The sequence below is a fragment of the Solanum verrucosum genome, unplaced genomic scaffold (genome assembly GCF_900185275.1).
Source record: "Solanum verrucosum unplaced genomic scaffold, falcon-dt-bn FXZP01000102.1, whole genome shotgun sequence".
NCBI classification, from domain to species: domain Eukaryota; kingdom Viridiplantae; phylum Streptophyta; class Magnoliopsida; order Solanales; family Solanaceae; genus Solanum; species Solanum verrucosum.
The window spans coordinates 3,122,602-3,139,147 of record NW_026019930.1 but is presented as its reverse complement, the minus strand read 5'-3'; the positions used below and the strand labels follow the sequence as shown (position 1 = coordinate 3,139,147).

Below are 16,546 nucleotides of genomic sequence, written 5' to 3'. Positions count from 1 at the left end.
TTATGTTTATTAAAAAAATACAACTTAAAAAATTCATTTTTACGTCCAACTAAAGATTCAATTTCTAAATCAGCATGATGTTAAATCATTGATTTCAAATCACCACTTGAAATCATGTCCAAATGCTTTTCTCTTTATAGATTGCAAGCAGTTTGCACTGTCCACTTCTTTTACCCAACACTTTGAACCCTCAAAAGTTGGAAGAATCTTATGGAGCTCCATAGCCAGTTAGCAACTATCAAATGAATTATTTGGATTTGAAAACTAAAAGTTGAGTATTAGAAAAGTTTGCATATCTAATAAGGTATTTTATGACTGTATAAGATGAAATTCGAACCAAATTGATGGATAAACCATAAAATGATATGTGTGGTTTCTGAATATCATGACATAAACTTTCGATGAAATTACGTAACAATATAAAATAAAACATTATATAGTTGATGAAATAATGAAAAAAAATTAGAGCCACCAAATTGAAGTGTACACAAAACTATCCCAGTCGTAGATCCAACTTCCCCTGCGGGTGTTCGTTGAAGTCGCGGCAACCAACGTGTCATATATTCATTGGTCCACTTCACGAGGTATGAACTGCCCGAACTGGTCGCCACATTTATTTATACTCTGAATTTCTCCTCCCCGCAAATTTCACTCTGTTTTCTCTTCTTCTTCTATACCTATTCAGATCTCTGCTATTTTTTTTTCTTCAGTGAGTATTCCATATTTGGTTATGGAAGAGCGGAATCGGAGGATGTGGACGCAATTTGCATTGTTATTATTGGCCGGTTGCTTCGTCTCTCAACTCTGCGCTTCTTCGGATGTGGTAAGATGTATATCTCTAATTGCATTTGTGATCGTGTTTGTTATCGCAATAGTGTGTCTACTGGATCATGTTAATGGTGCATGTGATGCGTTGGCTGAGAATTTGTTGTTTGATTGTAGAAATTTTACGAGTCGTTCGATGAGGCATTTGATGGGCGTTGGATTGTGTCGGAGAAAGAGGAGTTTAATGGTAAGTGTTTCTCTGGATCTGTTATAAGTATTCCGTTGGAATTTGACAGATCATAATACTTGAAAAGTTGATTTGTTTAGAAAAATTACACCGAAGTTTAAAATTTGGATGTTGAGTTTTCGATGATTAGGGAAGTGTATATAAAAGAAGCAGTCATCCAGAATGCAACATAAAATGAGATCAATTGGTGTTCTCTTTTCTTTAAAATTGTAGTTAGAATTTTGAATTTGGGCGGATGAATGAGGGTGACGAGGTTCACTTCATCTGTTTTATGATCTTCTCTTTGACGGTTAATTCTTATACTGTATTGGTATATGCTAGTTGTTCCTACTATGATCCGCGAATATCTTTCAGATTCATGTCATCATTCATTAATTTGTATGGAAATTAAACAGCAACTCTATGGATAATGCATTATTATTAGCCTTGACTGAGGGTGGAGGTAGTGAAGAAAAAGCCAAAATATCAAATAGAAACTTAAAGAGTTATGCTGATTAATGTGTTCAATGCTTATACAACTAAAAAAAGGAAGGAGGGATCTTCAATTTAATATCTTTATTATGTTGCTTGTGACAGCATCTGTCTATACCTACATAATCAAGGTAAAGAAGGTGATAAAAATGCTCAGTGTAGTCCATTGAATATATACCATTATTCAAATCCATTAATTTTTCAAAGGTGTACTGTATATTTGCCACCCCACCAAATTATGAACCTGGAGTTGAAATACTTTATGTTTATGCTGCAGAACTCTGTTCCCAGTGACAGATATGGCTCAAAATCCATTTGTTTCGAAGCATATAGAATTCCTTGCTTATGTGTCATATTAGCCTGTCTTAGATATTTGTGCGATATCTTTATGTCTATAATGCTAACTCAATCTTTGATTCATAATAAATTTCTCACCCTCGAGCGTGCCTTATAACATTGTGCAATGTCTTTATTTCTACAATGCTGAGTCGATCTTTGATTGTTAAAGTTTCAAGTGTTCATATGGAGTTCAAATTGTGTCTCAGGTGTGTGGAAACATGCCAAGAGTGAGGGACATGATGACCATGGGCTTCTTGTGAGTGAGAAGGCAAAGAAATATGCTATTGTCAAGGAGCTTGACACTGTTGTCAGCCTCAATGATGGAACTATGGTTCTTCAATATGAAGTTCGCCTCCAGGAAGGACTTGAATGTGGTGGTGCTTATCTTAAATACCTCCGCCCCCAGGAGGCAGGGTGGATTCCCAAGGAATTCAGCAATGAGTCTCCGTATACTATAATGTTTGGACCAGATAGATGTGGAGCCACAGACAAGATACATTTCATCTTGAAGCATAAGAATCCTAAGAGCGGGGAGTACATTGAGCACCACCTTAAGTTTCCACCATCTGTACCTTCTGACAAACTAACCCATGTTTACACTGCGGTGTTGAAACCCAACAATGAGTTGTTAATCTTAGTTGACGGGGAACAGAAGAAGAAGGCTGACTTACTCTCAGATTATGATATCGAGCCACCTCTTATTCCAGCAGAGACCATTCCAGACCCAGATGATAAGAAGCCTGAGGACTGGGATGAGAGGGAAAAAATTCCAGATCCAGATGCTAAGAAACCAGATGATTGGGATGAGGATGCACCAATGGAAATTGAAGATGAGGATGCTGAGAAGCCTGAGGGATGGTTGGATGACGAGCCTGAAGAGATCGATGATCCTGAGGCAACAAAGCCTGAAGATTGGGTTGACGATGAAGATGGTGAATGGGAGGCTCCCAAAATTGACAATCCAAAGTGTGAATTAGTCCCTGGGTGTGGGGAGTGGACAAGACCAATGAAGAGAAATCCAGCATACAATGGAAAATGGCATGCTCCACTGATTGAGAATCCCAATTACAAGGGTGTTTGGAAGCCAAGAGATATTCCAAATCCCAACTACTTCAAACTCGACAGGCCCAATTTCGAGCCTATTGCAGCAATTGGCATTGAAATCTGGACAATGCAAGATGGTATATTATTTGACAATATCATGATAACAAGTGATGAGAAAGTTGCAGAATCGTACAGGATGACTGCATGGAAGCCCAAGTTTGACACAGAGAAAGAGAAACAAAAGGCAGAGGAAGCAGCAAGCACTGGTGGGCTCAAAGGATTCCAGGTAATTGTTTACACTTTCTTCAAGATACATCCCATTGTTCTTGATTTTTCTTTTCATTCCATCACTTGATCTGAGATATATTTGGAACACTTGGCAGAAAATGGTACTTGATCTCCTCTACAAGGTGGCTGACATTCCCTTCTTGGGCGAACACAAGTCCAAAGTATTGGTGAGTGAATGACCTGGTGTTCTGACGTTGCATGTTGTTTCATTTTTGTATGTGTGACTAATACATAGACTTGTCTTGTAGGATCTTCTTGAGAAGGCTGAGAAACAGCCCAATCTCACAGTTGGTGCTGTCATTTCAATCATAATTATCATTTTCACAGTTTTCTTGAAGCTCATCTTTGGTGGTACACAGCAGCAACCTGTAAGTCTGAACTCTGCCTCAGCCCCCCAAACCAGGCACACACAAGGAAATAGGAAACGAATGAAACTTGTTTCATGTCTGTTGGGTATGTATGTTTGTTAAAATAACCACTTCTTGCTTGTGCAGGCAAAAGCTACTGGAAAGGCTAAGAAAAGTGATGGTGCCGAGGCATCAACTTCAAACAAGGAAGGAGCCACGGAGAAGAAAGAAGACCAGAATGAGGACGCCGCTGCTCCTCGTAGGAGGACTAGGCGTGAAAATTAGAGATTCTGAAACAGAAACTTGTGCCTGCTAGAAGGACTTAGATACTTGAGTTAGGTGTCATGCTCTTGTTTTGTTTCCCTTTGTTACTGTTTTATTTTCTTATCCCTTCTTGCCTAATGGCCAGGCGAGCAAACATTTCGCCAATTTTTGAGATTTTTCCTCTTTAACAAGAAAAATGTATGACAATGTAGATTTAGACAGATCCATATAAGTTAGGTATTCTTCCATAGTTCTTGAACTAAAAGTCATGATAAAGTTGCTTATATAGGCTGCTCCTGGATGCCTTTTGTTTATCAATAGTAGTACCATACAACAACTATTCTTGATCCTTTCTTCGATTTAAAACGTCAACCCAGGGTTCTATCACAAACTATTGGCAACAATGGCAAGAGGTATATAGCCAAACTATCGACTTTTGAAAAGTGCTACAGAATGAAACGAATATACCAAAAAAGAAGCCCCCAATGGTGGTCTTCTTTAGCATAAACAAAAAGAGAGAGAAGTATTTTCTTCCTTTTGTCACTAAGCGAAGATGATTCAACACAGCTTTGACTACTACAACTAGTGGTATACATCTATAATAACAAGTTAAAAGGACAACACAGAGTGACATTGAACACCCTTGAGAGATTAGTAATCACGTAGTTGTCTCACGGGTACAGCGGAAGTGGGTGGGTTTGGAATTGAATCATTTGGTCCAATGTCGTCAATTGGAGGGCGCTGCTTATGATGGTTGGTCACTGACTGATACGCTATTGCCAATGCTAAAGCCTGCGCATAAAAGGAACACACAAAATCAATATAAGGGTGGGTTCCTTAGCAGCACCAAAACTCTGAATACATGATGCTTTTGCTAGAATTCTAGAAAGTCACTACTACTACACTTAGACAAAGGTCATAAATCTTGCAACAAGGACGGATACAGGTTCTGAGCTGAACTCATTACTTTCCACTCTAACCATGTGTGCGCGTTCACATATATACATATGAGAAAATTAAATTCATTCTGAATGTTCCTATATCCCAAACACACAAGATAGAGGATTAGAGCCTTACAACATGATCATGGTCAGGAGGAGCATAAATGCCTGTAGTTATTGTTGTCTTCCTGCGAGTATCATCAGACGGTGCATTGGATATCTTCTTAAAACCTGTTGGAATCACCACTACTGGCATACCCACAAGATTGCCCACACAAATTTTCTCCCAGTCACCCGAACCTCCAATAAATGCATCAACTGTGAAGTTCTCTTTCACTTCCCGAATCAATTTGCTTCGACCTCTCTGTGCCTGTGAAGTACAGCTTCCTTCTTTAACGCTATACTAAATATTTGATTGGTAAAGTGGATAGGGCTCTATCTAAGGCAATGTGTTTTAACATCTAGAGAGGATATTTTCTAGATTGTGACATATACCTGAATATAGTCTACAGCAGATATTACGCGGGCACGACGAAGTTCAAGAGGCCATTGGTCTTGAGCTTCAAATTCATCATCCTGGTTCGAGCGCTGCCACTCGTCAAAATGAGCTAGCATGTCAACATCCATAGTGAAGCTAACAATACCTTGAGCACTATCAACACTGTAATCCAGATTAAATGGAACCATATTCACTCCCTTTGATTTAAGTACACCTGCAGTAACACCACACCTAGTAGCTGGGTAGGTAATAGACCCAACAGTTTCTGAACCAATTGCAAATGGAACTAGACCTGCAATGTGAACACACCATTGTAGAACAATATACTCTGCCTTACTAATCTTATTCGGTACCGCCCATTCTATCTCTTCTCAGGGTATTCTATTAGGAAAAAAAACACGAAGTTATGGTTGACTCATCTTCCGTATCACCATTTAGATACTGCATTTATTTTTCTCGTTTCTGGTCATATCTATAGAACCAATTTCAGGACTGGGCATAGTATGCAATATCTGTTAGATTCCATTCATTTGGATCAGTAAATGGCTAAAGGTTGGTAAAAATCCATTCTCTCACCCGTGCAGATAACGAAACAGATGTAGGTACTAAGGCACTTAAATTGGGACGGAGGGAGTATTAGAGAAAGCTAAGTCAATATACCTGCTGAGGTGCTGGAAGCTGGCCCTGCTGATGAACCAGTAGAAAATTCTTCGATATTCCAGGGGTTTCTTGTTCTACCACCGAACCAGATATCATCATAAGCTAAAGAACCAGAGACTAATTTTGCAACAAGAACTGCACCAGCACATTTCAGCCTGCATCAACCGTATCTACAAATTATTATACAAACACATGTACAATATATGCTGGCTTCGGAATGTGACCTCTACATTTATTAATTTGTAAGTACCTCTTATAAACCCAAGCTTCGACATCAATAACTTGATCTTTGAAAGATTTGGAACCCCATGTTGTGGGATAGTCTGGTACTGCAATAATGTCCTTTAGACCATACGGTATCCCATGAAGAGGACCTATAAAGAACAGAAGCATCTGTGGTCCTTTGAATTGAAATTTCAATTTTCTCTTTTCAAACACCTCACTCCATAAGAACAAATGTTAAAAGATTTTTCTCATGACATCCAAAAACTAAAATGCGGAGAAGAGAGACACGAACGAGGACCAAGGGGAAGAGAGGAAGTGGACTTGTACCCAAATATTTGCCTTTTGCAAGCACTTGATCAGCCTCTTTTGCTTGTTGAAATGCTAATTCTTCAGTTATTGTGATAACAGATTCAAGGACAGGGCTGTACCTTTTAACACTCCGGCATAACACATCATTTTCAGAATCAGAGTATTCAATAGTATGCAAATCAGATAAATGGAAGCAAAGCATCCACCATACCTTTTTAATCTGTTCAGAAAAATTCTAGTGAGTTCCTCGGATGTAAGCAGTTTTGCCTTGAGAAGTTGCCCGAGTTCAAGAACCTGATAAACAATTTCAAATAATAAAATTAAACAAATGAAACATTGGAGCAACGCGGCTCCTTTAACATTAACTAATAAGGTGCACTTACACTCATGAAAGCAATATCCTCATCATTTTTTGGCCTTTGAATACCAGAGGATGCAGGGTAATTGAACTTGTCTGTTACTCGCTTTGCTTCTTGGGATTTCCATGCAGAATTGAAAACTAAAGGACACGAGTCACTCAAACCTCCATTCTCAGTAGCAACTAACTTCCGGTTCGATCTTATTATAGGAATGTTAAAATCTTTTGCGCCCTTTTGTATTTCAAGCTTCTGAAAAGAATCAGCACCAGACACAAAAATAGCCTTACTCAGTTTTCCAATTAAAGGCAAGAGTACTAACAAACTATTTTGCTCAGGCTCTCCAAAAATGTTGGGAGCACTTAGATCCTCCAAAAAAATGTGCTACTTTTGGAGGATCCAAAACACAACACTCGGCATTCATGAATAATCCGTGCAACATAGCTAACAAATTGTTAAGTGAATTTAACTCCATCACAGTACCTTACAGTCATTGAAAAAGCCAGCATCCAACATGTCGAATCCACATTTACATACCGGAAACTCATTTTTGGCTTGTTCCAAGTTTTCGCCGCAGTTTTTAGGACCTAATTTCCCACTGTCCTGAGCAATGACTATAGATTATCAAACAGAAAGTAGCAAACAAATAACAAAGATCACTATTTTTATCGTGGATTACGAATTTGAATGTACTACCTTGAGGTGAAGTCCCGGGAATAAACCCGGGTGCTCTGTGGTAAAATTTTGTAGAACATTCTATAAATTCTCCCCTGCTTTACAAATGTTAGTTTTGAGGAAAGGCATAGCTTGATGATTAAAGATGAAACACGAATTAACCATTTTGTCACTAATCACATTTTCAGCTTCAATTACATCATGGTGTTTGGCTGCATTATACCTTACTCCCCAAACACCAAAAAATAAGTAAAACAAACAAACAAACATTAATTTTCCAAAAAAAAAAAATTTACTTTCATGAAAAACATATTCCTTCATACCAAACAGCAAACATACCCTAAAACTCTTCACCTTCTAGTCTGATATTTCAGTTCTTAAAGTGTTAAACTATATTCAACAATTTCTAACTATGTTAAATGTTAATTGTCTATGTGCGATAAAAATTATTTTGCACCTCACACACACCTACTATAAAAACAAATATTTAGTGGCAATAGATTTTCCTTGCCGCAAATACATTTAGTGGCAATTGAGTTGATACCATTTATAAAGTGTGCAAACTATAAATACTCATATATATTATTATCACTTAAAGATAATAATATAATGACAATTATATTATTACTGCTAAATAATTGCTGCAAAATTTCTTATTTGTTGCAGTGACGACCAACACTACTTGCCTAGACCTAAAAAAGTTAGTAGTTCTCTGGAGGCTTAAAAAATTTGTCTACCAACATATGAAACAAAAAAGAAGCCTCACACAACTCGCATAGTTGGGTGAGCTATGCACAACTAGGGGTGGCAATTGGGCGGGTTGGATTAAATTTGAATGGGTCAAAATGAGTCAACACAATATACGGGTCAAGACCCAACTTAACCCAAATTTGCTTGGGCCAAAATGGGTTAGGTAGCGGGTTAGTAATCATAACCCAACCCGCTCAATTTTTACTAAATTTTAATAGCTTTATTTGTTATTTTATAAATTTTTAATATCTAATAATTTTTTTTTTATAACTATACAAAAAAAGAAAAATAAAATAAAATAAAATAATATATATATATATATATATATATATTTGACAAGATTTCTGAAAAATCAATTTGGGTTACATATTGATCCAATTTTTAATGTGTTGAAATAAATTGAGCTAACAAATGTGCGTATCAATAATCAACCCAACCCTATGAGTTTGATTTTACCACCCCTATGCACAACTAGCTAGCTTGCAGCGGAAATTAAACAACAAGTTGCATTCAATACAGTAGTAATCACTAATCAGAACGTTAACAACTATCATGTTAAATTGGTAATGATGTAAAAAGTACTGTACCATTTTAAGTAAACACTATAAAAATAAAAAATGAAACAGCAGAGCCACAATTTTGAATTAAGAAAGAGGTGATAAAAAAAAAAAGGGAGAAGAGGAAGAGTGTACCATATTTGTGGGAAAATGCAAGAAAAGCCCAATATTCTAATGGGGATGGTGATGAAGAAATTGGAGTAGCAAATTTTTTTTAGGGACAATTAACGTAGCAATTAAAGACAAGAAAAAAACTGAAAAATTAAACGTGGATATATATATATAATGGAAAAGAACCATGGTGTCAACGTGGTTAGCCAGTGATAAAAGTCGCATGGACAGCTCGCCACGTAATTAGCCATGAGGACGAGACCGTTCGTTTCACTGATGTGTGTGTGTGGATTCATACGTTTGTTCTTGCGGTGCTCGCTAAAATTTCTAAAAGTTTACTTCTCTTTTCGGCTGGTGTATTCTTACGGTTCGTTTGATCACATGAGATAAAATCATGATATGAAATAATATAAGATGAAATTAAATTTTTATTTGAATATACAGTTTTAGTTTTTAAATTATATTTTTTACTCTAAACATAAAAATTCTAGAAGTTGTGAAAACCATATTAAAAAAAATGCTCCAATTTTTTTTACAATCTTATTAAATATTCATTTTGTCTCAATTTATGTGGCACTTTCCAGGTTTTGAGATTCAAACAAGTCTATATTTGACAGTAAATTTTTCATATATCTTTTAAATATTTTGAATTGTGATTTATAGTACTTTTTACGTAGCTTATAAATATACTATAAATTTCATTTCAAAAAATTTGAAGATTTCATGCAAAAATTGTCAGTCAAACTTAAACTGTTTGACTCCCGAAAAACGAAAAGTACCACATAAATTATGACAGAGAAAGTAAGTAAAAATTCATAATAAAATATAACATACTATCACAAAGCTATGCAATATTTAAATTGGATATTATCGGGGACATTTATTATCGTTTATGATAAATCAACATACATTTATCTTTTACAAAACGAACAAATTGAAATAAAAGGATTATTTGAATTGGTAATCCAATGCAGTGGTGTGTGGACCTACACAAAAATAATTGCTATTCGTATAACAATACAAAACCCAACTTATTAACAAAAACTGCAAGATTTTCTATACAAAAAGGTAGTGGATATGCTTCTTTTTTTAAAAATCGTTCTTATCTGTTTGGTTTGATCCTTTGCTTATCCATGGTTGGTCAAAAATTTTCTTTATGGAAATCAAACTTTGTTGATGTCTTGTGGGAAAAATCTAAGGCCAGTTGTCCAAGAACTTTCGTCAGTGCTGGTGCCCCACAGTAGAAAACTCCTGCAAATTTTACAAGAGCAGGTGTCACTTGAAAGTGATCTCCTTAGTGCCAATTCCTTTTTTGAAAGGAACTTTAGTGTGGAAAATGTCACCAAAATTGATATTTGCACATGCATGTGTGAATCATTGTTTTTGGTCCATATATAATGCATAAATTGGTATCTGTGCTCTTCAATTTTAGGTGTGTATAAGTAGATAGTTAAACTTATATAAAGTTAAATAAGTAGACACACACATCTTACGAGACATAATACACATAGGACGCGATATAGGAAGCAGACTGTCTTGTAAGACTCATGTGTTTACTTGTTCAATTTTAAATAAGTTTTAGTGCACACCCAAAGTTGGAGGACATAGATTCAGCAGATGTCAAGTTAAAAAGCATGTTTAATTATTGTGCCTATACATATATATAGTTGAAATTCTTAAAAATATATAAAATTATACTAAGTTTCAAGTACATACCAACTCTTGCATCAGTGTGATTAAGAGCAATGCGTTTGTAGACATTTCTCCAATTAGGTCTAGCAAAATGAGTCTTAACTCTTGTTCCAGATACAATGTCTACGCCATTTTTGGCATGATTGATAGACTGAAGCATCGCGATGAGAGCAGAGCGAGCATCACCTTCTTCATAAACACTTGTACAGTAATTATGCATCTCGATTATTCCATCACAATCCATTACAGCTAACTCATTCATTAAACCCTTGAACCAATCAAATGAGCCTTGTTCTCTAGTAACCCAATAAAAATATACCCTCTTGAAGTTTGATCTTCCACTCCCTGACACTGTTTTTTTCTCCAAATCATGATCATACTTTTCTTCCTTCATGTTGTTCACTATGTCTTTAACAATACTTATCATAGGGGTGGCTCCAATTCCTAAACCTACCAACAAAAGCACCTCATATTCCTTATAGTCTTGTGCTGGTGCTCCATATGGGCCATCAATTAACACTTTTGGGTAACTGAAATAATTAAACGTGATCATAACCAGCTATGCTAATAGTTTTACGGTCGTCTGGTAGAGTATATTAGAAAAAATAATGCATGTATTAGTTTTGTATATTAGTGGTATCTTGTTTAATTAGTGCATTTTTTCAACCTATGTATATCTATTGTGTATTGAGTTGTATATTACTAATACATGAAAACTCATGATATTAGTAATGCAATGAATTTTAATACATGCATTAGCATGATTAAAGATCTTATTGCCCCTCAAAACATTTTTTTTTATATCTTTTCCATCATAATTATGGAGGATATTATTGTAAAAAGTATTTTTATGCAATAAATACTATTTTTAAAATACTAAACCTAACAATATATAAGAAATAATCTATATATAATTAAGGCAAGCATTCCTAACGTCCACATTTTTTTTAACTTATTGGTAAAGGGAGGAAAAGAAGAGTTGTGTTTGTAGGAAGGAGAATATACCCACGTTAAATACTCCCTCAATCCCATTTTTCGTGGTATAGTTTGACTTGACACAATATTTTTTAAAAAAAATTGAAACTTTTGGTCTAAAACAGTCATTAGATATTTGTGTTATTGCAAATCATTTCATTAAAAGTAAAAAGAGAAATTTTAAACTAATTTTTTTTCTTATTAAAGTAATGAAGGTGACATATTTTTGGGACAAACTAAAAAAAAAAAGTTTTCTGTCATATCATACACATTGTATACAAATCTTGTCAATTATGATCATGGAGAATTTAAATTAGTAAATTAACCTAACACTATTGTACCTCACAGAGAGTCAACATATTTTTAAAAAAGTCAGTAATATTTGATTAATAGAACAACGAATATTATGGCTTTGTCAAAACGAATAAACTAAGTGAAAATGAAGGTTTAACTAACTAATGCGTTGTTAAAGTGAATCAATTTTTGAGTGTGATTGGGGGCACTGTATAATAAAAAAAAAGACTCACTTTATTTTGTCTTGCAAGTAGTCAGCTTTAACGAGTCCACTTCTTCCTGTTGGTGATGGCTGTCACGCATATATAATAATAAAATATTATGTTATGATTAAGAAAAAGTTCAATGATTTGAATATTAAAATAGTGGAAACATTACTTTAATACTCCCTCCGTCCCATTTTATGTGGCACCATTTCCTTTTTGGTCAGTCCCAAAAAGAATGTCACATTTCCTTATATGGTAAATTTATAAAGGTACAATTCCTCTTTTATCCTTGTTGGTCCCACTTAATCTTAAAATAATACTCCAATACATTTATGAGGAGAGAGAAAAAAGAGTCTACTTTTTAAAGGTGTTAATTTGGTAAACATTTCAAAGTCTTCATTTATTTCTTAAACTCCGTGCCCGGTCAAGTGTTGCCGCATAAAATGGGACTGAGGGAGTAATGCTTACCTCTGAGAAAACATCTCTGAGTTTTGTAGTCCAATCACCAACAATTCGAATATGTACACTTAGATACTCATCTCCAGGCGCTGAAGTAATAGAAAATGGGTGCCTGGTATATATATAACATGTGCCAAATCACAATAGCAGTATGTATATTGAGTTAAAAATCAAAGAAATTCAACCAAGTGCAGATAAATAATGAAATTAATTATGACTCTTTTAACGTAGTTAAATGTCTTGTCATCTAATTAATGATGCGCATGAATGGATTAATAGGAAATGAACTTTGCAGAATCAGCCTACTATTTAAAGTCTTTTGCACAATCAATGTGATTAAACATATTTTTACACCTTTTATGACATCGTTACCAATTTTCCCTTTCATATAGATAGCCTTTGGATCACCTAATACTGAAAAACGTTATTTGAAACGTAAACTTCTATGACCAATTAGTTAACATGCTATCAAGTTAATTATCTAATTCTGCTGTAAATATTTTTTGTACTATTAATGCATATAATATTAAATTCAAATCAGTATAGATAGACAATAGAAGATTGATTGCCCCCACATTTCCCTATTCAAGAAAAGAAAAGGAACAATAACAAAATTAAGAAACACATGACACTTAATTAGTAGTAATTTATTTATTAAGCATCACCTACCATTCAAATGGTGAAACTGCAGCACAATTGACAAACATGTATTGCCCACTTTTATAATTGAAGCCCTGTGGCTTTGACATTTGAAGTGTCAACACATTTCCAGTATACATAGCCACCTAGCTCCATATTAAGTGTAAATTTATCATTTGTCTCAACAACTTTGATATTATCAAGAATAACTAAATTATATGTATAGATTTGGACTCAACTTACTTTCAATATTTTAACATCCTTGACGCTTGACCTGAATGCCCTTAGTAATCTTTCACCAGAATAAAGTATGATTGGTATTGCCAAGTACATCCATGTCTGCAAGTAGGAAAATTAGTCCGATCCCATTCTTTAGTAGTTATTACTATAACAAAGTTGTAAGTTGATCTAATAGTTGTGAGTGTATAAAAGTTAAACACATTAAGAAATTATAGTTGATTTCACAAATGTAAATTCAAAGATGAGTAGACTAACCGTCTTCTTGTACCATTCTTTGGTTAAGTAAAGCTCGATACCATGGACTATGAGGAGAGAATAGACAATGACAAAGAGGTGGTGGGAGTACCAAAAGGCATTGAAACCGGTGAGCTTGTTCAATGGTCTTGGTAAACGAATTTTGTTCCTTCTAAATCGTTGGCTTGCTAGAGTGAAAGCTATTGACATCAAAACCACCATTATGATCCCGGACACTCCTTCCACTCCCTTCACAAAATGCCAATAGTTTCTTGGTTGATCTCCAAAGTATGGCTCCATTGGTTTATACTTTTCCGGGCTAGCATTTAGAAGCCGAGGAAAATCACAAGTCATATGAGCAAGTACGTGTATTCCAACACCAACTGCAATTGCCCCTGCCACCATCTATACAAAGGGAGAGAAACAATCCGGTACTTGATACAAAATTTCAGATAAAAACAACAATTATTCTATGGCTAGTTTTTCTTGTGTAAGCTTGTACACATAATCAGTCTTCACTCCAGTGGCAGAACCAGGATTTTCATTAAGGGGTTTAGAACATAAAGTACACATAAAGAAGTCAGGGGATTCAATGTGCACTAAATATACATAAAAAAATAATTGACCATATACACTATGAATCGCCTTGCACCCTCCTAGCTCTGTCCCTACTCAAGCCCAAATAGATGAGGGTGGCGATAAGTTGACAATCAGCATAAATTGGAAGAAGAGAAAAGAAGAACAGCTTACTTTGTGAAAATTGATGTTATCATCAAAGGGAACAGCACCACCTAATTTAGTCTTGTTTCGAAGCCAAGTGATAGTGTTTCTGCAGACTGGGAGTAAAATCAGTGCCATGTTTAGCTTAAGTACCTCGGCAGCCCCTTTCGCCACACAAACACAATGACCCATGACATTAAATGCTGCTTTGTTTTTGTACTGGACATACTTGTAAGCAAATAAGCCAGCCATGACACCAATCCATAATAACAGTACCCAAACTCTTCGCCAATTGTCCAGCAAAAAGTACTTCAAATTGTTATACCATCTTTTTATGGGATTAGTCTCCAGTGTTGGCTTAAGCTTCATGCTTAGCATATGACTTAGGTTCCTGTTCAGGCCTTTTTCTCCATCTGATTGAATTGGGGTTTCTAATAAAAGCATTTCCAAGTTCTCAAGCTGTCGAATTGAATCAGCTGATCAATAGTTGAAATGATACTATTGATTTTCAAATTGAGATCATTGAACATGAAATAAAACTAGTCTAACCATGATGTATCCTTTTTGGTCGCGATCCAACTCTTCCATGATCAACGCTGCGTATTCTGCAGCTTGTTTTTGGATATTTGACAGCTTGTTAGCAGATGCGCTAAGGCAAATAATCTGCCAGGATAGATTTGTTTTAGGCCAGGCAAATATAGTTTTGTTTTTTCAACTTTTTATGTGGAAGTTTATTCATACACCAAAAGAACATTGTACTACTAGATAAGATAGATAAATATATGGAATCCCAAATACCTCTCTGACTTCTTCTTCTGTAAGTCTACCATCTGCATCTTTATCAACCCTGTATTACATCCTCACAAAAATCAGAATCCGAAAATTAATTTATTAGAGTGAACAACTACTGTACAACTACTCGATCAAAAGACGTGATGGTAATATTTTAATAAGTTACATGTCAAAAAAGGTTCGAAGCCGGGAATCAAAGCTTTGGTTAGCAATTTGGTCCCAAAACTCTTTGAGCTGTTCTTTGCTGATGCAACCACTTGTTATATTTCTCCTCCGAGCTAACGCATCAAAAAGCTCTAGTGCAAATCCCTCAGATTCCCTGTTCATGCCTATCATTGAAAATCATCAACAACAACATATCCGGTGAAATCCCACAAGTAATTATTTACCCTATATGATCAATATTTACTTGTACTTATACATTGTCAGTGCATAAAAGCTAAACTCGGGGCCTTTTACCTATGCATTCTCCAAATTTTGCCCGAGGCAGTAAGCTATCTGAGGTGGCAGTAAGCTCGTCGAAGCGCTGTTGGACGGTGTCCCATCCAGAGCCACCATCAGTCTTACTGATAAATTTGAAGCCTTTGAGAGCATTCTGAGCTGCTGTTGAACTCCTATCAAATGTCCGAGGAGGATGCGGTTGTCTCTTGAAAGAAGGCAACCGCATCCTCATCGAAACATTTCTGACGATTGTGGCCCCAAAACTGCACTTTTTCTGCAGGTTTTTGCCCAGTGCCTCAAGCTCTGCTTCCTCTGCTTTAGTCTTAGTGGCATTTTTGACACTGTGGACTGCCATGGTGTCATCACGGATATCAAGGGTGATTTCGACATTCTTGTCATCGTTAGATTTGGTGGTGTTTGAGGGACTACTAAGCTCCCTGTCAGAGTGGTGATCTTCTGGATTTTGCATTTTGATGACTAACAGAATTTTGGGGAATGAAGAAATTAATGAGCAAAACTGGAGGTGTATGTACCATATATATATATATGGATGAGAAAAGAAGATAAAAGCTTTGCATATTGCCATGTATGTTTGAATTAAGAAAAGTGATGGATGTTGTGAGTAGTGACAAAGGGAAATTTTAGGTAACCAAATAAAGTGTTTTTTCTCTTTTTCATTCGGTATTCAATATTCGATACTCACATTGAAGTTCGACTAAATTTAAATTCGTACCGGAAAAAATCATATTGGGGTAAAGTAGTGCTTAACAAAGGCGACTTCGTACCCAAAAAATAGGAAAAAGAGTATATATTCATTTATTTATGTCATGTACATACGTCCATAAAGCACATGTCAAGTCTTATGCATTGGTTACAATTTCAGAACCTATATATGATGAATTGAATTTGAACTTTAATGTATCTTATTTTAAAGCAAAAAGAGTGTATACCATATTGTTTTTGGGTCTTCTTTACAAGTTGAAATCCTACCTGACATCTTACCTCG

At 35.6% G+C, this 16,546-nt stretch overlaps 3 protein-coding genes across 5 annotated transcripts; 1 reads left to right on the top strand and 2 right to left on the bottom strand.

The window, feature by feature from the left end:
- Positions 1 to 677: 677 nt before the first annotated feature.
- LOC125828571 (calnexin homolog 1-like) lies at positions 678 to 3,786 on the top strand. Its single transcript, XM_049507883.1, has 6 exons — positions 678 to 823; positions 943 to 1,012; positions 2,029 to 3,152; positions 3,250 to 3,321; positions 3,403 to 3,522; positions 3,649 to 3,786. Exons 1-6 carry the CDS (start codon positions 731 to 733, stop codon positions 3,784 to 3,786), a joined length of 1,617 nt encoding a protein of 538 aa, XP_049363840.1. The 5' UTR covers positions 678 to 730.
- Positions 3,787 to 4,326: 540 nt separating this feature from the next.
- On the bottom strand, positions 4,327 to 8,910 carry LOC125828598 (uncharacterized). 3 transcript variants are annotated; one of them, XM_049507920.1, is made up of 10 exons: positions 8,873 to 8,910; positions 7,239 to 7,358; positions 6,783 to 7,007; positions 6,611 to 6,693; positions 6,418 to 6,518; positions 6,116 to 6,239; positions 5,866 to 6,020; positions 5,202 to 5,497; positions 4,843 to 5,076; positions 4,327 to 4,557 (listed from the first exon to the last, which is right to left on the bottom strand). In XM_049507920.1, the coding sequence occupies exons 1-10, from the start codon at positions 8,873 to 8,875 to the stop codon at positions 4,417 to 4,419; spliced, it is 1,482 nt and encodes a 493-aa protein (XP_049363877.1). In that variant the 5' UTR covers positions 8,876 to 8,910; the 3' UTR covers positions 4,327 to 4,416. The 3 variants fall into 3 exon arrangements, with proteins under 3 accessions (XP_049363877.1, XP_049363870.1, XP_049363886.1); XM_049507913.1 differs by lacking the exon at positions 8,873 to 8,910 and adding an exon at positions 7,452 to 7,586 and having other exon boundaries at positions 7,239 to 7,353; XM_049507929.1 differs by lacking the exon at positions 8,873 to 8,910 and adding an exon at positions 7,452 to 7,550.
- Positions 8,911 to 9,941: 1,031 nt separating this feature from the next.
- On the bottom strand, positions 9,942 to 16,072 carry LOC125828526 (respiratory burst oxidase homolog protein D). The gene is made up of 12 exons (XM_049507823.1): positions 15,559 to 16,072; positions 15,266 to 15,428; positions 15,106 to 15,154; positions 14,857 to 14,970; positions 14,338 to 14,766; positions 13,609 to 13,992; positions 13,357 to 13,452; positions 13,144 to 13,259; positions 12,484 to 12,586; positions 12,043 to 12,101; positions 10,565 to 11,070; positions 9,942 to 10,099 (listed from the first exon to the last, which is right to left on the bottom strand). Exons 1-12 carry the CDS (start codon positions 16,007 to 16,009, stop codon positions 9,990 to 9,992), a joined length of 2,580 nt encoding a protein of 859 aa, XP_049363780.1. The 5' UTR covers positions 16,010 to 16,072; the 3' UTR covers positions 9,942 to 9,989.
- Positions 16,073 to 16,546: the final 474 nt, after the last annotated feature.